Raw genomic sequence first — 22986 nt, 5'->3', positions numbered from 1 at the left:
TCAAATATTCTTCCACTCGAAAAATGACTTTCAATTTTTCAAATGTGGACTACATTCATTCGTATGACTCTCTTTTTACTCCGCTGTCACAAAATTAATATTAATGAATCATAATGAAAGGTTTACCAAACCAATAGAAAAGTAAGAAATTGAATTGAATAGACATTAAGAAAAAAAAAAAAAAAAAAAAAAAAAAAGGGATTAGATACTAATTTGGTGATGGAGATTCCCTTTTGAGACTTACTGCTCTACAAGATTAGCAATGAAACACCGGTAGTAATATGATTCGATAGAAATTAAAAGCCATGGGATGAGAAAAACATAGTCTTACACAGATTTCCAAACAAACGAAAGGCACAGCCACAAGATGTAAGATATCAATATACATTCATTGAAGAACCAGTTATAAAAAAACACATGAATTAGATGTTATATTATCGCTGCAGTTTCTTGATTCAACAGCCATTTTAAGCATATCAGTGTCACACAATTACCTCTATCCACAGTCAAAATGAATCCACGGTGAGCTTGCGGTAAAGTCGAGTCGAAAAAGTCTACACAAAACCGTTGGATTCTTGGTAATGCTATGGAAACGAAGTTGAAAGAAACATGCTGCATCATGGAGAGGAAGAACTGTTTGTTTTCCTCAAATCTACTACTATTACACTGATGTTGTCCTTGCTTCCACGAGCCACCGCAAGCTCCACCAACACTGTTGCAGCTTCAGCGACATGGTTGTCATTCGCCACCTTTAATGAAATCCTCTTCATTTTGCCTCCAAAACATCTCCTTACTACGTTGCAGGCAATTTCGTTCGAAATCACGTCCCACAGACCATCACTTCCTAATATGAGGAACTCATCCTTTTCGGTTCGCTTGGTCACAGTCACTTCTGGTTTGGAGATTACGAATGGTTTAAGATATTCATCACCTGCAATGCAACAGAACTCAGAAATAATTTGGAAACCTATATTTGCAGAGAGATTTTCATAAGCACAATGACATCCAGTAGCCTATAACAGGAATTAATTGATTGTAAGGGGTCATGTTTCTATGTCTCTTTTGGCTTAGGTATGAAAATTAGATTATGTTCATCACACAGAATGAGCTAGATAAGGAGAATTCTCTCACATTTGATATAACAGTTTCGAAATAAATTGTTGAAGTTCATGTCTCATGAAGGGAATTGAATCAAAATGAAATTATAGGTCTGTAGTCAAATTTTGCAGAATGTATATTGCGTTTTGAACATACCGATGGATCTTGAAGTGGCAAGAACTCCTAGCACGCGGTAGCCATTCCAGTTTATGACCCTCCCACCAGCAGATTCAATTCTCTTCAACTCATCAGCTCTGCCAGGCTACTCGTAATTTGGATTCATATAAGCTAAAAGTTGTACAACATTATTCAAAACAGTCGTAAAGCTAATCGTGAATTTCGTACCCAAACATTGCAGGCATCCCTAAACTACAATGGTGAATTTCAGCATTCTCCAATGGGCAGAATAAGAACAGAAAAAAACAGAGAAAGGGCATCATCGAATCATACCCAAATATTCTAAGAATAACCATCACAAACAAGTGCTGAATCGATGCATTTTAAACCAATTTTTAAATTGCAATCACATTGTTCTTTCAGTTCCGACTTGATTCATTATCTACACGAGTTTCAACTGTAGAGTCCAGTTAATTTAAGAGTCAAAAAGTCTGCTACAAAATGGGTGTGATCCATGATGGAATCGTTTATTTAAATCCAAGTAGTTCCTTGACTTGTATGGTTTTCAATTCCCTTAACGACGTCCTTAGAATGAGTCTAATTGAGTAATTTGAACAGAGCCGGTGTTGAGATTGTGCACCTTATGATCGTTAGACAAGGGCAAGGCAATTCCATCCCTACCCAAAACGGCTCGACAATCGCCGCAGTTGGCCACCACCACCTCCTCCTTTCCGATCACCGCGGAAACCACCGCCGAGCCGACCGTCTTCATCACAGCAGCACCGCTACTCACTTCGCCGTCCATTCTCTCAAAGCACCTCTCCATCAACCTCGTCCACTCCGCCTCATCCATCTCTCCCCGAGCCACAATCTCCTCCGCCACAATCCGGTGCAAACGCTCGCGGCACACCTGCGCCACCTGCGCGCCACCGTGTCCGTCGTACACGGCGAAGAAATCGTACTTCTCATCATTAATCGCCGTCAATCCCAATTCCACTCTCACTTCATCTTCCATCTCCTTCCTCCGCCCTATGATCGAGATCTCACTGTACACTCCACTATAAGACGCCGAAATGGATTCGTTCTCAAAGAGTAGTACTGGATCACAATTCGATTCCGAAACTCCATTTTCGAGTAATTCGTCGCCCTCGCCTTCCTCTGCCGCGTGTACCTTCCTCTGCCATTTGTACCTCAGTTTACGAACTCTGAGCCGTCTCCGGCGTGCATTCTTGGTTTTAATCATGGTTGTGTGGTCGCACATTCCGGCGTCCGATGGTCGGAGGAAGTTGCGGGTGGTATTAGTGAGCTGCAGCTTGTCCAGTGAATGCATGAAAAAGTGAGAGAGAAAAAGAAAGGGGATGATTGAGAGGATTGAAGTGGCAGTTCAATGATAGTTCATAAGAAGAAGGAATGAGAGCCGTTGGATTGGGGAGTGTGTTCGGATGGAAGCCACCTGGGGTTTGCGGGGACCACAAGGCGTTGGATTTGATAACAGAGACGTGGGCGGCTGAGATTTACGGAGGGCACACGTGGAGGTTGGAGTGATTCGATTCGGAGGGGTGGGCCGGGGAGGGAAGGAATTACGTGGCGTCTGGTTATGGAAGAAGGGTCGTTTTCAATTGGCTGTGACGGAAACATTGACTAAAAGTGACAGGCGGGAAAGGACACGCGTCGTGATGTGATGGGAGATTGATGTCGGAGTTGGACCTCGTATGGTGTGTCTGTGTTGAATTAATGGGTTAGCTGTCCAGGTTTCAAATTCTTGGGTTTTTAAACACCATTTGCACGCAACGTATTCAATGATGAATTCTTCAGATATTTTTCGCTCATTAACTCCCATATTTAATTTTCTATTAACTCATAATCCCACTTTTAATTAACCCTTTTAAAACCTAATTTATAAAATTAAATGGTTTCAAATTCAAATCCATAAGTATTTTTATTCGTTTCCACAGATGATGTACATCTAAGATTTTTTTTTTTTTTTTTTTTTTTTTTATTCAGATCTTCATTGGTCAAGTTTATTTGAACGGTTCAGATTTTTTTTCTTTTTCTTTTTTCCTTCCCAGAAATATAGTAATATTTTTCTTGTGGCTGCACTTCATTTCAACGTTTGATATTTTTATTTTATTTTATTTTTAATTCTTTAGTGTAAGCATATCAAATTGAACTATATATTTTTTAATTTGATATCAGATTACTTAGTCTAACCATACTATATATAAAATCTATGGGGCAATTTCTTAAAGTGGTATGGTATTAAATTAACCAACCACGTAAACAAACGCCACATCATTAGCTAACTTAACCTACTCTTATTTTTCATTTTTCCTACTTTAATTTGTGGTCTTAAACACCTCCAGAGGTTGCCATCATTCATAATATTGTTCAACTTCCCTCATTTTTTTTTTTTGTAGTGATTTGAACTTCGGACATCATAATAACTACTAAATATCTAAACTATTGAACTATGTTGTGTTCGTCCACTTGACTAACCAAACATTTATTGATATCATATCTTATATCCTACTTCGTTCATAAAATTGATTTTATCACACTTATGAACCCAGTGAGTAATGTCCAAAAAAAAAAAAAAAAAAAAAAAAAATCAACGAAACAATACATTATTGAGTGTTGTAAGTGCTGTGGATCCTACAAAGAAAAAAAAAAAAGCATCTTTGACGTATACCAAAAAGCATGCCACTCCTACACGTCTCAGAAAATTTTATGGTATGAATTTAATTTATATTTATATATTCATAAGAGAGTGGAAATATCTTGTTTCTTCTTAAAATATCCCATAGTGTTTTTTTATGGAAGGTTCACGTGTTACTGAGGAGCAAGCTAAATTAAGTGTATTCAGAATGTAGTTGCAACAGAACCAATGGTCTCTTCTCAGAATCATTCACCATTCTTATCCCTTAATTTATCAACGTTTCTAATATGGACTCATCTTTATGCATCAGAAAAAGGATAAAGACAATGAATTGATAGTAGAAAATCAAGTAAATCAAGCCATGTCTACGAGGGGTTATCTAAATTAAAATGAATATGGAACACCCTTTAATCACCAGTTTTGGATGAAGAAGACATACCCGATTTCGACCGTCGGTTTTCGAGCACCCTTTAATCACCAGGTTTCGTTACTACAGCATCAGTCATTGTCCAAATGATGGTGAAATCAGCTTCAGTTTTAAGTTTTAACATCATCACCAATACTCATTGCAGGAGCATCTTCCATCCTTAATATGATGAAACCTGTTTGCATCTCTAACGATGATCTCTCTGCCTGTGGCCAATGAAATGTATTTGATTGCAGAGTGACAGTCCCCACAAATTCGTAGATTCTTGAAAACTCTGATGGGCTTCGACTTAGATATGCTGATAAGACCAAAGGCTACTGCTATTCTTTCACTGTGCTGAAACAAATATTTCTCCTTTTTCTCTTCCTCCACATCATGAAGCACAAAATCCATGTTGGGGACATATCCCAATTTCTTTATTTTTAAAGACAAGTGTTCAAGTTCATCATATATTTCCTCAGCTTTTGAATGTGATGTATCACCCACATAAAACTTGTGTACTTTATTTTCAATCTCTACCCAGCTGCAGCCTGCTTCTTTGATCAAGTTTTTTTGTTTCATTACCTTTCTAATACTTGCAACTTCTTCCCATTGCGAGGTGGATGCATACAAATTTGATAGCAAGATATATGCAGCAGGATCCTGTGGCTCTTGTTCGATGATCATTTTTGCAGCATGTTTCCCCAATTCTAGGTTGTCGTGAACTCGACATGCTCCGAGAAATGTTCGCCACACAAGTGCATCGGCTTTGAAAGGCATTGAGTTGATAAACTGAATGGCTTCAGAGAGAGATCCTGAACGACCCAGTATGTCAACCATACAAGCATAATGTTCCATTCTCGGAGTGACTCCATGCTCTGCGTACATTGATTTGAAGTGTTTCCAACCCTCATTAACAAGACCCACGTGACTACAAGCAGATAAAACAGCAATGTAGGAGACCTCATTTGGTCTAATACCAGCCTCGAGCATCTTGTGGAACAGCTCCAAGGCTTTTGTTGCAAACCCATGTTTTGCAAACCCTGTGATAATTGAAGTCCAAGAGATGACATTTCTGTCGTCCATGTCTTCAAAAACTTGGAAAGCAGAATCAATGTCTCCACACTTGGAATACATAGAGATTAAGGCATTGCATATGGATTGATTTGACTTCAAACCTGACTTTATCACGCGAGCATGAATTTGCTCGCCCTTCCCTATTGTACCAATGCTGGCTGCTCCACTCAGAAGGCTAGCAAATGTGAAAGCACTAGCCCCCATCCCTTGATCCTCAATCTCATTGAAAAGTTCAAAAGCTTCTTCAGAATTTAAGTTCTTAGAATATGCATCAATTACCGTATTATAAGAAATCAAATTCTTCTCAAACAGAATATCGAACGCTTTCCTTGCATCATCAATTTTGCCAGATCGTGCATACATGCTAATAAGTGAGTTTGCAACACAATTAACTATTGAGAAACCGAGCTTTACTGCATGAGTAAAAACCTGTTCGCCAATCCGTAGATCGGCTAGATTTGCACAGGCCTTGAGAGTGCTGGAAAACGTAAAATGGTTGGGTAGAACGTGAGTCAAGATCATCCCATGAAAAAGGTCAAGCGCTTCTTTATCATATCCCCCTTTTTGAACATATCCTGTTATCATTGCAGTCCAAGAGATGACGTTGTGATCCAGAATCTGATAAAAAATCTTTCTGGATTCACTCATGGATCCATCCACAGAGCATTTAGCATACATATTTATTAGACAACAACCAACACAACGATCCACAGTCAACCCATGTTTTATGGCTTGAGAGTGCAACTGCTGCCCTAACGATAAGAATTCTAGCTTTGCACTAGCTGATATCACAGCACTTAATGTGAATCTATCAGGTTCGTATCCACTTAATATCATATCCAAAAATACATCAATGGCTTCCCCTGCGTACCCAAATTGCATAAATCTAGTAATCATCAGTGTCCAAGTAACTGCATTTCTTTCGGACATTTTCTCAAACACCTCAAAGGCAGAAACCAAATCGCCACGGCCCTTCACAAACATATCAATCAAGCCACACCCAACACATACATCTGAAGCAAAATATCCAGTTTTAATAACATATCCAAAAATAGAGTCACCCACCGATGCAAATTCAGCAGTGGAACACGCGCGAATTGCGGCGGAAAAGCAATACTCATTTGGGTAATAACCATTTTGGATCATATCAAGAAACGTATGAAGCGCCTCAAACCCCATCTTGTTATTGGCAAAGCAAGAGACCATCGCACTCCACGAAATCAAATCCCTACTATTTCCCATGCGCTCAAAAATGGATTTTGCTTTCTCCCACTGCCCGCTCTTGGAGTACAAGCTAATCAAAGAATTGAGAGTCACAGAGTCGAGCTGGAGGTCCGACTGAGTGAGCTTTTCATGAACGAGCCTGCCAAGATCAAAACTGCGAGTTCTAATACATCTTTTGAGGAAAAGTGAATAGGTTTGAAGATCAGGATGGGTTCCGTGCTGCACCATGTGTTCGAGAGTTGAGATCGCTGTACGAAGGCGGCCATCGTTGATTTGGCGGATCAAACGATTCGTTGAAAATGTGGGGAATTGGAGAGAAGGGGAGGGATTTGAAGAAAGGGAGGGAATTTTGAGGGTAGTGGGAGGAGGCAGACTCTGCATCTTCACCTTCTAACTGTATTACCGGTTGCTCTTTTTCGCGCCTTGGTTGGGCTATTTAGATTGGATTTGCAACTGCCGTTTCGAATGGATTAGATTTTCAAATTTCAATGGTCCAAAAATTATTCATTTTAATTATATCTCTCAATTTTATATTTAATAGATATATAAATTTCATAAATTTCTAAGTTTTTAATTTTTAGTCCAAAATTCAAATATTAAAGCAAAAAAAAAAAAACATTTTTTTCTAAGAATACAAAAAATTCCAAAGACCCATAATACATCATTCTTGTAGGTCTTTAGAAAAAGCTAAGTTTTAGCCTTAAAAGAAAAAGAAAAAAAAAAGAAAAAGAAAATCTGAAGTATTTACAACGGACGGTGTTAGAGGGAAGAATCGGACGGCGGAGATTTGACGGGAGGCATTCTACAAACAGGGCAGGAGGGATTCAATCGCAGCCATTCATCAATACAATCTTGATGGAAGAAATGTTGACATTGGGGTATACTCTTCACAGTCTCTTTGGGCCGATATTCCGACAGGCAAATTGCGCAAATATTGTCATTGGGCTTCGGTAGACGCAGGCTTTCACCCAATTCAATTTTTGGATAGGAATCGATAGTGGGCTCATCTAGGCCCATTAAAGTGGGCCGAGAAGAGATGACCCAATGGGCCTCAATGCTGGAGTTTCGGCCTCTCGAGTAGGATCTGACTCGAGCACAAAAGCAACATAAGAAGCCCAAAATGCACATGGTCACTGGGACTCCCACTCCTATGGATACAGCATAGCGAGCACCTCTCGGGATCCCTAATAATAATTTTTTTAAAAAAATAATATATATATATATATACATCTTATATTACAATTAATAATTTACATAGTTCACCCCTAACTAAAAGAAAATTACTATATAACAATATGGTGACCCTAAGATTAGGGCAAAAAAATCCTATCAAGACGTGCGCTCATACTAACCAAAAGTCTATTACCTATTTTATTATAAGGTGGATCAACCACCCTCAATAATTATTTTTTAAAAATACTTTTAATACTAATTTTTGTAAAAAAAAAAAATTAAAAAAATGTGAGCTTACCTACCCAATTGATGCAAATAAATCTATTATTATTAAAAGTTTACTCTTATCCAATTTACTAGTCAAAACACAAGTTAGTCAATAAATAAATAAAAATTAGTTATTGGAACTACAAAAATAAATATGAAAAATGGTAGCTTTTTCTTTCACACACTCTTATATGAACATCCATACTTGTAAGGTGTTTGAAATTTTGTGATGTTATTTACAAGGTGGGTTCTTTTGTAAAATGTTGAAAGCACTAAACGGAGGTAGAGGGAGAAGTGGAAGCATACCATGTCGAGGTTGAGCACTGTGTTTGCATTGGATTTGATCGGTAGAATTGGGTTTGAGGCCACATATTCCACCGTGTGACTCGCACCTTCTACAATTAGGCTTTTTCCACCCCAATCGAAGATCATTCGTCAAATCCGTCGAAAACGACCATGAATACGGCACCGATACAGTCTTCATCGCAACACAACTCGACGACAAAATCTCATTTACAAATGAAGAAGGTGATGCGAAAACTGCATACGACAACCCACTGAGGCAATATATTGGATTCAAGTTAAACTCAGATGGGATTGGATCACTCCACGAACAATTAAAGAAGGTGAAATCTTCACTATTTGTGCCATGAAACGGCGACCCAGAAAGCTCGAGAGACAGAATCTTTCGGGGAAGACATTTGTTTGGATCATTGACCAAAATTTCTTGGTTCTCGTAATCTATGTACTGAACAGTGAAATCCCCTGAAGAAGGAAGATGGAGAAGTGGTTGACCTGTGGAGGGGCAGGTCAAATCAAAGCCTGGATACCCACATGATTTGGGCTGTTGGTTTTCAATTCTGAAAGGGAATTGAATGGTCTGAAAATCGCCATCGCAGCTGGAGTGGAAACAGAGTTCAGAGGTGGATGCAGGGCTGAACAAACAGAGGAAACAGACTAAACAGAGCAAGAGGAGAAAAAGAAGCATTTCTTAAAGGAGCTATGTTAATAGGTGGAAGGCCATTACACAACATTGCTTGTAAATTTATATATTCTTTCCAAAAAAAAAAAAAAAAAAAAAGAAGAAGAGGAAACTTGTTTCCACACTCAAAAAGAATTGTGTTGTTCCAACGAAACAAATGGCATTAACTAAGCTTAAAAGTCAAATATAACGCTATTGAATGAAGCATGATTGGTGGGCGCCAAGAAAGCTCCATATGATGTGATCTTAGGACAATGACAACAAAGCAACAAAGAACAAGTCTAAGTTTTTATTTTCTAAGCGTAGAGAAAGAGTTCGTTTGTTCATCTGATTGCCATGAGATCCAACGGTATTGATGAAGTCTAATGGTTTGTACCATGATTTGAAGGAAGTGCTTTTCCTATCCCCTTTGGGAGATTATGTTGGAGATGGACCTGATCAAAGAGTTAGCAGTAGGTCAACTCGAGTGCAATAATATAGAATAATTAGATCGTGAATCATACAAAAATTTGATGTTTTCTTTGATGCTACAATAAACAAATATGAAACTTTGGATGTCGTCATTAAGATAGGTCATTGATATTAAAAGTTTCTTTTCAGTACAATAAACAAATATGGAGGTTTCATTATTATATCAACTTCCAAAGAGCTCAACTGATAAGGTAAGATATACTTAATAATTTGAAAACTCAAGGCACCTTGGGTATTGTTGCACTAATCATACTCCAAGACCTTTCCTCGTTCATTCCCAATAGTAATATAGAACTTATAGCTGTTTTGAGAGAGTGGTAATTGAGAAGATCTTAAGAATCAGTCAAAAAGGATTTGGGTTAAAAGGTGGAAAACTTTGAAGAAGCCAAATAGGTCATAAGGTTGGTGGAAGGAACAAGAACATTTCAACTTGCCAACAACCAATAACAATATAACCAAAAGATTGAGCCAACTGTACATTATTCATCTTTGTGAAAAACAGGGCCAACTATCTATAACATAAAAAAAGGGGGGGATTTTAGAAACACCTATCAACATGATAGAAGAGACCATATGAAGCCATACAATATCGCAAACCTTACTACTATTTAACCCATCTCCACACCCTTCATTCCTTTACCCTTCCTTCTCTCTTAAAACATAATAGCCAACAACAGAAACCCAATCCTCACAAGCTGCACACCTTGCTTGGGTGCTCCTCTGAAATTGGCTTTCTAAGGAGTAGTACAATATATCAAATCTTCAGCCAAAGGTATCAAGTTTTCCTTTCTTCGTTGAAGGGAAGTTTGGACAAAAGCTTCATCGCCTATGTCATTATTGTGTGTCTGCTGCAGCTGCTGCTGCTATCCTGTTGCCTATTATTATAATCTTGGGAACTTTTCCCAACGCCTTCATAGCCTCCTTCACCAACAAGAAGGTTCTTTTCTTCCTTCGATAGATACTTGTCGACCTGAGCAGCTGCTTGCCGTCCTTCAGAGATGGCCCAAACCACGAGGGACTGGCCCCGACGGCAGTCTCCGGCTGCAAAGATTCCGTCTACACTAGTTGAGAAGCGGCCATACTCGGCCTTGAAGTTTGACCTATTATCTTTCTCCACGCCCAGCTTCTCTGCAACTGTCTGTAAAATGCAAAGAAACAAAAGCACACGTTAACATCAAGCTAGTGTTGTAGAGTATCCTTCAGCTAGGATTAGAGTGGTCTCAAACACCCTAATCTTTTACTTCTCACATTCTACCCTCGGTTAACAACAAGTCATATCTGACTAGTGCAAGTTTTGAATGAAACTACTAACCGATTCAGGCCCGAGGAACCCCATCGCCAGTAAAACAAGATCAGCCTCTATTATTTCCTCGCTGCCTTCCACCTCCTTAAACTGGAACCTTCCATTGGCATCCTTCTCCCACTGAACACGTATTACTTCAAGTCCCTTCACTACCCCATTCTCATCTCCAATAAACCGCTTAGTCAAAACCTCGTAAGATCTTGGATCTTTTCCGAATTTGGTAGCGGCTTCCTGGTGTCCATAATCAACTCGGAATATTCTAGGCCACTGCAATCCCACAAATGATGAACTTATAAATATGTAACCCATCAGCCAAAGTGAAGTAACGATGCATTATCCAGTGCATAGCAGGGTGACAGGCAAAGCGTTTTCCAAAATGCCAAATAGGAGACCAAAGAAGAAAGAAGGCAAACCTGTGGCCAAGGGTTTCCTGGAGCCCTGGTCTGTGGCGGCTGAGGAAGAAGCTCTAGGTTTACAACACTACTGCAACCGTGCCTTATAGAGGTTCCAATGCAATCTGTTCCAGTGTCACCACCACCAATGACAACAACCTTCTTGTCTTTTGCAGAAATGTATTTGCCGTCTTGAAGATTGCTATCAAGCAAGCTCTTTGTGTTCGAATGAAGGAATTCCATGGCAAAATGGACTCCAGAAAGCTCCCGTCCAGGTACAGGAAGGTCCCTGAAACAAACATTACTCGGCTATTTTCAATGAATTCTTAAAAACGATTGGAGCTGTGCATCAAAATTCTTTGGATAGAAACTTGAAGAGAATTACCTTGGTTTTGTGGCACCAACAGCCAAAACGAGCGCATCATTTTCATCTTGAAGACGATCAAGAGAATATGATGGATCAGTTCCAACATTAGCATTAACAACAAAATTTACACCTTCCTCTGCCATAAGGTTAACACGCCGCTGAACTACATCCACTTTGTCAGTCTTCATATTCGGAACTCCATACATCATAAGTCCTCCAATTCTGTCAGCCCGTTCATACACAGTCACCGTGTGTCCCATTTTATTTAGCTGGTCTGCTGCAGCCAAGCCAGCTGGTCCACTCCCAACAATAGCAACTCTTTTCCTGCATTAATTAACAAATTCTATGAGAACTAAACATAGAACAAAATGACACTTTTAATGAAGTCTTTTTAATATTAAAATAGTATTATTAAACAATAAAATTGAACTATTCACCAAGTAACATACAGAAAGAATGACAGAAACAACAGCATACCCGGATCTTGTAAGAGGAGGCCGTGGAGTCATCCATCCCTCTTCAAAGGCCTTGTCTATGATGGCACATTCAATGCTTTTGATGGACACAGGATTCTCAATAATGCCCAGAACACAAGATCCTTCGCATGGGGCAGGGCAGACCCGGCCAGTAAACTCTGGGAAATTGTTTGTCTCAAGAAGCCTCTCTAAGGCTTCACGCCACCTATTCTGATAAACTAACTCATTGAATTCAGGAATTTTATTACCAAGAGGGCATCCAGAGCTCTCCTGAAATTATAAAAAATAACAATCAGGGTCAGGAAAAAAAAATTTAATTCTTGTATAATAAGATACAAGCATATTGAAAAATCTCAGTAAAAGAAATTACAGTAAAGACCATCACCTGATGGCAAAATGGGGTACCACAATCCATGCATCGAGCTGACTGAGTCTTTAATAGCGGCCCAGGTTTTGATTCTTCCATAACCTCCTTCCAATCTCCCATTCGAACATTAGGATCCCTGTAATTCACTCCTTCACGCTCATAAGCAATAAAACCTCGATGTTTAACAGCATCAGGTGTCTCAGTAGGTCTCTTCGGCGGTTCCGTCTTTTCAACCTTTGGATCCAACTTTAAGTCAGACCAGTACAGAGCAAGGAAATCAAATTTAACATCAATCAAGATAAGATGACCCCCAAAATGGAAACTTGTGAAAAAAGGCCAACTATACTTTTAGAGTGAACGGGTCTATTGGAACTCAAAATTTACCTGTTTGGAATCCCCATTCAAGGAGGCAGCAGCCATTTTCTTGAGCTCCTCAAATGCATCCTTTTCAACTAACTCTGCCTCATCTGACTCCTCCTCAACATCTTTAGCAGCTGGTTCTGAAACCTCTTTGGTAGCTCCTTGAGCTTTCATGTTTGCAAGAACACGCTTATATTCCCTTGGGATGACCTTAATAAATCTAGGCAATAGGTTCTCAAAGTTGTCGAGGACTTCTTTGGCTAAATTGCTGGATGTGTGACGCTGATGCTGCTGTATCATCATTTTTAGGGCCACAATATCATCCTCCTCTTCAACTTTGTCAAGATCTACAAGCTCAAGATTGCATCGGGATTCAAACTTTCCATCCATGTCAAGGACATAAGCAATACCTCCACTCATACCAGCAGCAAAATTTCTTCCAGTTTTCCCAAGAACAACAACAGTGCCACCAGTCATATATTCACATCCATGATCACCAACACCCTCCACAACCGCCTTTGCCCCTGAATTACGTACACAAAATCTTTCTGCTGCCATCCCATTGAAATAGGCCTCACCACTTGTAGCACCATAAAGAGCCACATTACCTATGATTATGTTCTCTTTAGGATCAAATAAACTCCTCCTTGGAGGGTAAACAACAATTTTTCCACCTGATAATCCTTTGCCAACATAATCATTGCTGTCACCCTCCAACTCTAGCGTTATGCCAGGGCAGAGAAACGCTCCAAGACTCTGCCCAGCACTTCCATTGAATTTGATATGGATAGTTTCTGAAGGAAGCCCAGCCATGTGATAACGTTTGGTTACCTCATGGCTAAGCATTGTTCCAACAGCACGGTTAACATTGTTGATACGGCTTTCAATGTATACAGGAAGACTCTTTTCTAAAGCCGACTTTGAAAGTGCGATCAGTTTTTGATCCAAAGCCATGTCCAGACCATGATCTTGTTTCTGCACGCAATATTGTGCAGCTTCAGGACGTAGATCAGCAGCAGGTCTAAGTAATAGAGATAGATCAATATTCTCTAGCTTCTCATTTTGCCAAGCAACTTCTTTATCAACTTCTAACACATCTGAACGACCAACCATCTGATTGACTGTACGAAATCCAAGCTTGGACATGATCTCCCTCATTTCCTCAGCTACCATAAAGAAAAAGTTGATGACATGTTCAGGTTCTCCTGCAAACTTCTCTCGAAGAACAGGATCTTGAGTAGCAATCCCAACAGGACATGTGTTCTTGTGACACTTCCGCATCATAATGCAGCCCATTGTAATAAGGGGTGCAGTGCTGAAGCCAAATTCCTCTGCACCAAGCAAAGCAGCTATAGCCACATCTCTTCCGGTTTTTAATTGACCATCTGTCTGAAGCACTGTACGACCACGAAGGTCATTAGCAACCAGAGTTTGGTGAGTTTCAGCCAACCCCAATTCCCATGGAAGCCCAGCATTCTTGATGCCAGTCCACCTTGATGCACCTGTACCTCCATCATGACCTGAGATTAGTACATGATCTGCATGGCCTTTCACAACTCCACTAGCAATTACACCGACACCTGCTTCTGACACCAACTTCACACTAATCCGAGCAGCTGGATTGGAATTCTGAAAGCCAATAGGAAAGGAAAAAACTCAACAAGTCGGTCAAAGAAGTTTGTATTTTAATACTGATGATTCACAAGCTGGCTTACCTTGAGGTCATGGATTAACTGAGCAAGATCTTCAATAGAATAAATATCATGATGAGGAGGTGGGCTGATAAGCCCTACCCCAGCGGTAGAATTTCTTGTTTTTGCAATTTCACCAACCACCTTGTGACCGGGAAGTTCACCACCTTCCCCAGGCTTGGCCCCCTGATGCAATAACCAACATTGCAAATTTAAATAGAGCGAATTTTCAGAGAATAAATAGCTACAGTTCTTATTTCACCTCACCACATTCAAATGTAGACATCAATTAAAGATGCAAAAACACCCAGAGGTGCTTTGCAGACACAGCATCATCTGCCATGAACATAGTTCCATAAAAAGGATGAACCTCTGTTCCAATAGGAGGGAAGAGGCAAAATGAAATGCGAATAGGAAAACACACCAACATGAACAACCATATCGATTCAAAAAAATCAAATGAATACCTGAGCCATTTTTATCTGCAATTCATCTGCATTTGTGAGGTAGTAACTTGAAACTCCAAACCTCCCACTTGCGACTTGTTTGATAGCACTTCTCTTTGGATTCATTGAACCATCGGGAAGAGACTCCATTCGAGATGGTTGCTCACCTCCCTCACCTTGAACAGAAATTTCATATAAAAAGCTTCAGCATATGCGGAAGGTAATGATGTCAACATCTATCACTAGAAAACATTATATTTGAAAAGGGAAGAGAGTATAATACAGAGTCCATATTTGTTAAAGACCAAAAGAACATAAGAATAAATCGAAAATTCTGACTCCAAAAGAATGTTAGAAAAATTACAACACTGGAAAAAATCTCAATTTCCCTTTAAGGAATAAAACACACCTGTATTTGATTTTCCACCAATTTTGTTCATAGCCATGGCCAAAGTAGTGTGCGCCTCCAGAGAGATTGATCCATAACTCATTGCACCAGTGCAAAATCGTTTAACAATTTCACTAGCAGCCTCCACTTCATCCAGGGGAATACTCGTCCCTGTCTCTTTAAATTTCAGGAGTCCTCTCAAATTACATGCTTTATTTAATTCATGAACAAGCTTGGAGTACTCCTTATAGGCATTTACACTATTAGTTCGAGCAGCCTCTTGCAACTTTGCTATGGCTACTGGATCGTTTAAGTGAATTTCACCACCTTTCCTCCAATGATAATCCCCAGGGTTTGGTAATGCTACAGCTTCTGCACTGCCAGGTGGGAAAGCTCGGGAGGGAAAAGCCATTTCATGCAAATTATGTGCATCACGAGCCAGCATCTCAAAAGTTGCACCCTCTACTCTGCTTGGAGTTCCAGCAAAGCACTTCTCAACAACTTCCGAAGAAAGACCAAGAGCTTCAAAAATTTGAGCACCTTTATAAGAAGCCAAAGTTGATATTCCCATCTTCGCAAGAACTTTCATCATCCCATAGTTGCTTGCCTTGAAGTACTTTTTGACCAATTCCTCCTTGGTGTGAAACTCACCATTTGATTTGGCCGGAATTTTCCCATCAACTTGTAATCTCCAGATGGCCTCAATGGCCAAATAAGGGCATATAGCATCAGCACCGAACCCCACAAGTGTACAAAAATGGTGAACTTCCCGGGGTTCTGCAGATTCTACTATCAAGCCAACTTGAGTGCGTTCTAGATTTTTAACTAGATACTGATGGACGGCACCAACAGCCAGGAGGGAGCTCACAGCAACACGCTTGGTTGAGAAGGCTAGAAAATGAATTGAGAAAATATTAAACCTGTTAGAAGGAAGATGCAGAACTAAAAGTAGAAAGCATAAATGAGAATGCAAAACACTAGAGTACCTCTATCAGAAAGCACAAGTGTAGTATATCCCTCCCTAATTGCATCATGAGCTTCAGCACAAATCCTATCCAAGGTCTCCTCCAAACCTCTTCTACCAAGGTATTTTGGATATGTGATATCTACAACTTTACTTCGCCAGCCCCTGTAGTTCATTTGCTTTATTGCTTCCATTTCTTCAATGGATACGAGAGGACCTTTCAATGAGAGACGATGACATTGTTCTTCAGTAGTTTCAGTCAGGTCCCCTTCTGGACCAATCATACATTGCATGGAGGTCACTATCTTCTCTCTGATGGGATCAATGGGAGGATTTGTAACCTGTGCGAACATCTGCTTGAAATACTCAAATGGGAGCTTTTCTCTGTTGGACATGACAGCAAGTGGAGTATCATTTCCCATGGAACCAAGAGCCTCAACACCATCTTTGGCCATCGGAAGCAACAGCATCTCCAAGGCTTCAGTAGTGTAACTACACAACAAAGTAAAATTGAAAATGCGGTTTTCCATAGTAAGGGAAGGGAATTAGATAGCTTATGAAGCAGCTCACATACCCAAAGGCTTTCAAGGGAGCGAGTAAACCATGAATGCCCATAGTTTCCATATTATCATCATCAGCCGATGTCTACAAGTCATAAATGAGTAATATTTAGATAAACATAATCAAAGAAAAACTAAAGTGAGATTGACCTCGTACTTACAGGCAACGCTCCTGCAATAGATGGAGTGGTCAGTTCAGATTTATCAATTGAACCAACGACGTCCTTTAGTTCAATCTTCTGCCTTTTAAGCCACTCCCCATAAGGCCTAGCAAGAGAATATTGCTGCTTCAAGGCTTCATCATCTACAACAACATGATTTTCAAAATCCACTAAAAGCATCATCCCGGGGTTGAGCCTTCCTTTCCGTGAAACATCTTCTGGTGCAATGTCCACCACCCCAACCTCACTGGCCATTATAACTCTACCACTGTGAGTTACATAGAAACGACCAGGCCGCAATCCATTGCGATCCAATGTAGCTCCAAGATAGCGGCCATCAGTAACTACAAAAAAAACATTGCAGATAACCAAAATTCAGAATTCACTCGTAAACAAATTTTGAATTGATTCAGAAGTATGTGTATATTACATGAAATAAGAGCCGGTCCATCCCACGGTTCCATGAGACATGAAAAGTATTCATATAATGCCTTCCTCTGTGCATCCATATTCTTGTCATTTTGCCATGCTTCAGGGATCATCATCATGACAGCTTCTGGAAGACTTCTACCAGCTCTAATTAAAAGCTCAAGAACACCGTCAAAAGCTCCTACAGGGTAGCAGCACAAAAAGGAATGATAGATAAATAAATCATAAAGAGGAATTATCAATAATCATGTATAATGAATGATTGTCACTGACATACAACAATCAAGCAGTTTTTTTGCAGGTATCAGCATATGCACAGATCTATGCATGCAAGCACAAAGAGATTTAATGTAGATAGTTCACCTGAATCTGAAGAGCTAGCATCCACAATGGGCAATAGATGTTTTAACTCGTCTTCTGATAGACCAAGTTCCTTACACTTCAGTAGACCTTCACGTGCCTTCATCCTAAGGGGAAAATAAAGTTCAGATTAAATCAGTGTTGCAGATAGTTTACAAGATATTGAAGAACAAGTGAATGAGAAACTTTATAAGAAGTCCACTCAGAAAGCATACCAATTCACGTTGCCTCTAAGAGTGTTGATTTCTCCATTGTGACCCAAGACACGCATAGGCTGAGCACGATCCCAACTAGGAAAAGTGTTTGTTGAGAAACGGGAGTGTATCTGCACCAATATTTCATAAACCTAATTTGTCATTCCTTTCTTTTTTTTTTTTTTTTTTTTTTCCTTCTTTTGGTCAAAATATGGAGTGAAACAACAAGTTACAGGAAGTATTCATCTTTGTTTAACCTTGATGGTGATCAATAACCTAAGCTAGACAGTTTCAAAACAATTTCTTTTCATTTAACTATTGCAAGCTGAATCCTCAACGACAGATCACAGATGGCTGCCATGTGTTTCTGCAAATATGATTCACTTGGTAATGAGGTTTCTTACCAAAGTCATCCAACCATCCAGTCCAGCATCCAAATTTAACAAGAAATCAAGGAAGTGGAAGAACTTAAGAGATCATTCAAACCTCAATGCCTCAGAAGTCATTCCTCAACCTTGCATCTCTCTTCAGTTACCGGTTGTTCCCATGCTGTTTGTTGGAGTATATGAAGTTAGTGGAGAAGAAGAAAGTGAATGGATAAAATATTTACCAGGGCCATGTAGCTCGTAAACCTTTCATTCCCTAGATCCAGATAATAATCTTTCAACTGAATGGGCTTCAACTGACCTTTGTACACAATAGTCCTACAAAATTATGCCAGTGAGTTCAAGTTATGACAATATGATAGTCAGATCTTATAGAAACTGATGCGGCCTTTCAAAATCACCTCGAGGAGAGAGAACATATGTAGAAGTCTCTTGCGCCACCGTGCTCAAGGTTTAGTGCAGCTTGAATAGCTATCACTGAAAGCCTCCTTAATATGTACATCTATATAAAGAATCACACAAAGAACCACCCGGTTCAGATTAAATTTAACCAGATGCATTCAAAATTGCACATTAAAGTAATAACAGGACCAAACTACTGAGCCCAGTAAGAGTAAGCTTCAATTATAGTACTGAAAGTAGAACATGAAAGAGAAGATCACCTGTTTCTCCAAGTCAACTTTCGACCTTGTACTTGGGGTAAGGAACACTTGCTCAATCACAGGTTCCGTCTGTAAGGCAGACTTCCCCAATCCAGTATTGTCTGTTTGCACAGACCGCCATCCAAGAACAGAATGCCCAAGTGATTCAGCAACCTTAAACACAAGTAAAGCATTGAACCGTCAATGGATCACATCGCATAAACGTCACTTGACCAACCAATACATTTCTAAAACATAATAGACCATATCAGATTTTAGGTTTTATTAGATATTAAGGACAAGACGAAAGAGACACTGAGAGGCGTTGAGTATGTTGTAGCTCGAAATTTCAATAATTGACCTGGAAGTTAAAGAGCACAAAATCAAGAGAAAAAGATGAAAAGAAATTGAGTTTTAGGAAAATACCTTCGCAAATACTTTTTTACTTTCTTCTCTACGAGAATCCGACGTGGGCAAGAAAAACATGCCAACGGCATACTGTCCCGGCGGTGGGAGTTCGAAACCATTATCTCTTGCCGCCTAAAAAGAGGGCAACCATCAGTACCACTAAACAAGGATCGAGCACATAAAATCAAGCAGAAATCAAGCAAACGAAATATTTGAGCTTTATTGTCTTTGAAATATTTAATCGTTACAACTAATTTCGCGTTAATGAACCGTCGTTAGATGCAGATGCAGTAATATTTTTACCCAGATGTCAAAATTTTCAATGAATGAAACGGGTTTCAAAAGGCTCACAACCCACCATCAAAAATACTTTTTTTTTTTTATCGTCGAATTCATCCATGAAACCGTGATTTATGATTATACTTGGATAATAGAAGGTAAATCAAACTCGAAAAATAAAATATATGGGCCTCCCTTCAGGAAACCATCATTTTTAAGGGAAAAATGAACAATCGTGAAGGATGAATCACAGTCGCAAAATTGAAAAAGAAATGAAAGAGGAAAAATAAAACACAACAAAAATTCGTGCCTCCTTAAAGAAGTCGTGTGGAAGAGCAAGAAGAAGCCCAGCTCCATCACCGGTATTTGTTTCACAACCACAAGCACCTCTGTGTGACATACGAACCAACATTTCTAAGGCATCTGTAATCTGCAAAAAGCAACATCACAAGAACACCCTAATTAAAGCCAAAAAGAAAAATTACAAAATATATATACCCAATACATGTCCATGCTAGACGAAAATTTCCAAATCGAACGTTAAAGAGGAATCCAGCCGTAATATGGTATAATGTTTCAATAAACAAATCCATTTGGAAGAAATAATTCGATGATGCTAACCGTTTTGCGGCTGCTTTCGCCGGATAACTCAGCAACGAACCCAACTCCACAGGAGTCCTTATCAAAAGAAGGATCGTAAAGGCCAAGCGGTTTCTCAGGCACAGCCGACAGACCCGACCGGACAACAAGCCGTAGCTTGGGTGACCGCCCAGGACCGTCCAAATGCCAGAACTGGACTCTTCCGGATCCCGGAGCCCTCAAGCGGGCTCCAAAGAACTTCTTCTCCGACACGTTTAACGACCTCGATGCTGCCTTCGAAGCAGAGCATCGAGCAGCTCTCGCGCCTATACGAGCTTTAGAGTTGACATTCAACTGAGGCTTAACAGAGGACTTATCAAATGAGGAAGGAGCGGCCGTAAGTTTAAGAAGAGAACCAGATTTGGCCAGCATTGTAAAATCACAAACGAGCTAATCCCACGATACGGTATCAAAGTTAACCCCTACAACTTATGGAACCTCGTTATAACCAATTTTAGATCCAAATGAACTCTCAGATTTCTTAACAGAGACGTGATAGAATTCCCACGTTGCACACGAGCAACTCTGCAGATCTGGCAACGCTTACTCCTCGAGATTTCTGGAAACGAAAGGTTCTTCCGGATTTATGAGTGAAAAAACAGAGTAGTACGTCGATTGGGAGCTTTAAGAGCGAAAGAGAATATGAAGACAGACAACAAGTATGGAGTTAAATACTATAATCGGTAGGCTTAGCCGAAAAAACTTGAAGATAATATTCAAATCTGGAAGCTAGAGAACAGGAAGAATCTCCTTGCGACCCGCAGATCGTAGGAGAAGGAGGTTTGGACAACAAATTTTCCCGGAAAACCAGAGAGACAGAGAAATCGGGGAGAGAAATAGAAACGAGAGTCGGCGAAACGCAAACGAGAAGCAGCTCCGCTATTAGGTTTCTTATTTCTTCTTTCACATTAACGAAGCAGATGAGTGAGATTTATAGAATCCAAAATGAAACCAGATAGAGAGAGAGAGAGAGAGAGAGAGAGAGAGAGAGAGAGAGATAAAGCGTAGAGAGAGAAGATGGAGGCAACAAGAGCCCATAGAGGGAACCGATGTCTACTTTCGTCATTTACCCACAAATATTTTTATAATACAAACTAACAGCTCAGATTTCCCTAAACATTCCACGTGGATGTTGGCCTATGCGGCACGGTACAGCCGCTTACGGTGGGGGCCCCACTCCTAGATAAAATCATCCAACTTTATCATAATCATAATCGTAAAATAACCCTAGACAGTTTTTTTTTTTTCTCCTTCTCTTCCTTTTTTGCCGTCTTACGTCACCGCTTTGATGCCACGTGGGCTCGGACCCGAACCTGCACCGCGCCAGGCAAAAGTTAATAAAAAATAACAATAATAATAATAAACTGTAAAAATAGAAAACTCTTCTGACATGGAATATTTGTTTTGTTTACTCCGTTTAGTTTATTAAACAAAATGTAAGTAATTACCCCAATTACCAACTTTTTAGGGAGTCTGAATTTAATCTTACATGAGAGAGACCAATGAGGGTATTTGAGTCATTTCAGCCAGCCAACCTGCCACTCTATTTGTTTCAATTCCTATTATATCTTGGGCTATTTAATTTTATTATTAAAAATGTCATTAAACTATATATTAATTTTAATTATAAGTCGAATTTTAAAACTTTTATTTCAATATTGTAAGGGAAAAAGTGGAAAAAAAAATATTGAAATTTCAGAACTTAAAATAAAGCGGTTGAATTCGTTTATTTATTATAATCTAACCTTTTGTGAAAAAAATAAATTTTGATTTGGTTGGTTGTTAATTAGAATATTTAAATAGAAGACGACACTTTTTATTATAATAAATCAAATTAGAGCAGTTGATTAAAAATAATTCAATTATGGCCAGGTACTTATTTTTAGCTGATTTGTTATAAAACTATATAATAAAATAATTGAATTAGAATCAAAGTAGGGAACAGGGAACTTGACAAAGTTCGTTTTTTTTTTTTTTTTAATTTGGATTAAAATAAATGGGGAGGAGAGAGAGAGAGAGAGAGGGAGTTGGTGTGAGGGTAAAATGGTAAATAAGAGATGGCTGGTGCAGGTGAGTAGTTGACAAGTATTTAAAGGGGAAATGAGAAAGCTAAATAAAAAAATTAATTAATTAAGAAGAAAAAAAAGAGAGAGAGAGCGACGCGGCCAATGGTATTTAGAAGGAAAAGCCGCCATCGGATTTTACGCGGCCAATAGTTAGTGTTCTTTCTCAATGGCTTAAGCTTTTCAAATTAATCCAACAAACAATACACATATGTATGTCAAACTTATTATAAGGTCAATGTTTAATGACATTTGGAAATATTATTTTATTCACAGACTTCAATTATTAACTAACACAAATACTCCTATTTTAAAGTTTTAAAAATTATTTTGATTAGCTGAATACTAATAATTAATTAATATACAGATTATAGATACAATACTCGGTCTAAAATCACATCATTATAAACTATTAAATGAGAATATCATCTATGAGATATTTAACCATATGCATCAATTTGAAAGTAACCATTATTAAATAAAGTCGAATAGTGATGTGTCTCGTCTTTTTTTATGTCGGTCAAGTTGTGTATATTACAATAATCCCATATATTACAAGTTCTCTAGGTTTATCAAATTCAACTCAAACTCTTCCCATATATATATTACAATAATCCCAATGACATAAGTTTTGATATCAG

General features: G+C 39.1%; 4 protein-coding genes across 7 annotated transcripts; all 4 read right to left on the bottom strand.

Annotated features, from left to right (window-relative positions):
- Window positions 1–256: 256 nt before the first annotated feature.
- On the bottom strand, window positions 257–2584 carry LOC111809609 (putative protein phosphatase 2C 8). Its single transcript, XM_023695951.2, has 3 exons — window positions 1856–2584; window positions 1255–1360; window positions 257–931 (listed from the first exon to the last, which is right to left on the bottom strand). Exons 1-3 carry the CDS (start codon window positions 2543–2545, stop codon window positions 618–620), a joined length of 1110 nt encoding a protein of 369 aa, XP_023551719.2. The 5' UTR covers window positions 2546–2584; the 3' UTR covers window positions 257–617.
- A 1501-nt stretch (window positions 2585–4085) lies between these two features.
- On the bottom strand, window positions 4086–7043 carry EMB2261 (Tetratricopeptide repeat (TPR)-like superfamily protein). Its single transcript, XM_023696262.2, has one exon. The coding sequence runs from the start codon at window positions 6957–6959 to the stop codon at window positions 4425–4427; it is 2535 nt and encodes an 844-aa protein (XP_023552030.2). The 5' UTR covers window positions 6960–7043; the 3' UTR covers window positions 4086–4424.
- Window positions 7044–7146: 103 nt separating this feature from the next.
- Window positions 7147–9738, bottom strand: LOC111810658 (RING-H2 finger protein ATL22-like). Its single transcript, XM_023697401.2, has 2 exons — window positions 8325–9738; window positions 7147–7762 (listed from the first exon to the last, which is right to left on the bottom strand). The coding sequence occupies exons 1-2, from the start codon at window positions 9004–9006 to the stop codon at window positions 7338–7340; spliced, it is 1107 nt and encodes a 368-aa protein (XP_023553169.2). The 5' UTR covers window positions 9007–9738; the 3' UTR covers window positions 7147–7337.
- Window positions 9739–9894: 156 nt separating this feature from the next.
- Window positions 9895–21261, bottom strand: GLT1 (NADH-dependent glutamate synthase 1). Of its 4 annotated transcripts, none has more exons than XM_023696719.2 (22): window positions 20265–21261; window positions 19954–20073; window positions 19383–19496; window positions 18978–19130; window positions 18717–18817; window positions 18540–18633; window positions 17951–18060; window positions 17739–17842; window positions 17377–17556; window positions 16947–17290; window positions 16800–16870; window positions 16248–16717; window positions 15283–16152; window positions 14895–15049; window positions 14452–14613; window positions 12761–14365; window positions 12395–12610; window positions 12011–12279; window positions 11552–11857; window positions 11188–11455; window positions 10784–11041; window positions 9895–10609 (listed from the first exon to the last, which is right to left on the bottom strand). In XM_023696719.2, the coding sequence occupies exons 1-22, from the start codon at window positions 20652–20654 to the stop codon at window positions 10298–10300; spliced, it is 6672 nt and encodes a 2223-aa protein (XP_023552487.2). In that variant the 5' UTR covers window positions 20655–21261; the 3' UTR covers window positions 9895–10297. The 4 variants fall into 4 exon arrangements, with proteins under 4 accessions (XP_023552487.2, XP_023552486.2, XP_023552489.2 ...); XM_023696718.2 differs by having other exon boundaries at window positions 12395–12622; window positions 20265–21260; XM_023696721.2 differs by lacking the exons at window positions 18717–18817; window positions 18978–19130; window positions 19383–19496; window positions 19954–20073; window positions 20265–21261 and adding an exon at window positions 18416–18478 and having other exon boundaries at window positions 12395–12622; window positions 18562–18633.
- Between the last annotated feature and the right edge of the window lie 1725 nt (window positions 21262–22986).

This window comes from Cucurbita pepo, chromosome 14 (assembly GCF_057944985.1).
Source record: "Cucurbita pepo subsp. pepo isolate OVF chromosome 14, ASM5794498v1, whole genome shotgun sequence".
NCBI lineage: Eukaryota > Viridiplantae > Streptophyta > Magnoliopsida > Cucurbitales > Cucurbitaceae > Cucurbita > Cucurbita pepo.
The sequence above is the reverse complement of the archived record's forward strand: the minus strand, read 5'-3'. Positions and strand labels throughout refer to the sequence as shown.

Excerpts from the sequence above, each read along its gene's own strand:
- GLT1 (XM_023696718.2), bottom strand. The coding sequence starts at position 20,654 with ATGCTGGCCAAATCTGGTTCTCTTCTTAAACTTACGGCCGCTCCTTCC. Across the intron at positions 18,061-18,539 it reads TTACGAGCTACATGGCCCTG|ATACACTCCCGTTTCTCAAC; the intron begins GTAAATATTTTA and ends ATATTGGTGCAG. Across the intron at positions 16,871-16,946 it reads CTATTGCAGGAGCGTTGCCT|ACATCGGCTGATGATGATAA; the intron begins GTAAGTACGAGG and ends TATGACTTGTAG.
- LOC111810658 (XM_023697401.2), bottom strand. The coding sequence starts at position 9,006 with ATGCTTCTTTTTCTCCTCTTGCTCTGTTTAGTCTGTTTCCTCTGTTTG. Across the intron at positions 7,763-8,324 it reads CAGTGCTCAACCTCGACATG|GGATCCCGAGAGGTGCTCGC; the intron begins GTATGCTTCCAC and ends AATTATTATTAG.
- EMB2261 (XM_023696262.2), bottom strand. The coding sequence starts at position 6,959 with ATGCAGAGTCTGCCTCCTCCCACTACCCTCAAAATTCCCTCCCTTTCT.
- LOC111809609 (XM_023695951.2), bottom strand. The coding sequence starts at position 2,545 with ATGCATTCACTGGACAAGCTGCAGCTCACTAATACCACCCGCAACTTC. Across the intron at positions 1,361-1,855 it reads CCTTGTCTAACGATCATAAG|CCTGGCAGAGCTGATGAGTT; the intron begins GTGCACAATCTC and ends AATTACGAGTAG. Across the intron at positions 932-1,254 it reads TGCCACTTCAAGATCCATCG|GTGATGAATATCTTAAACCA; the intron begins GTATGTTCAAAA and ends GTTGCATTGCAG.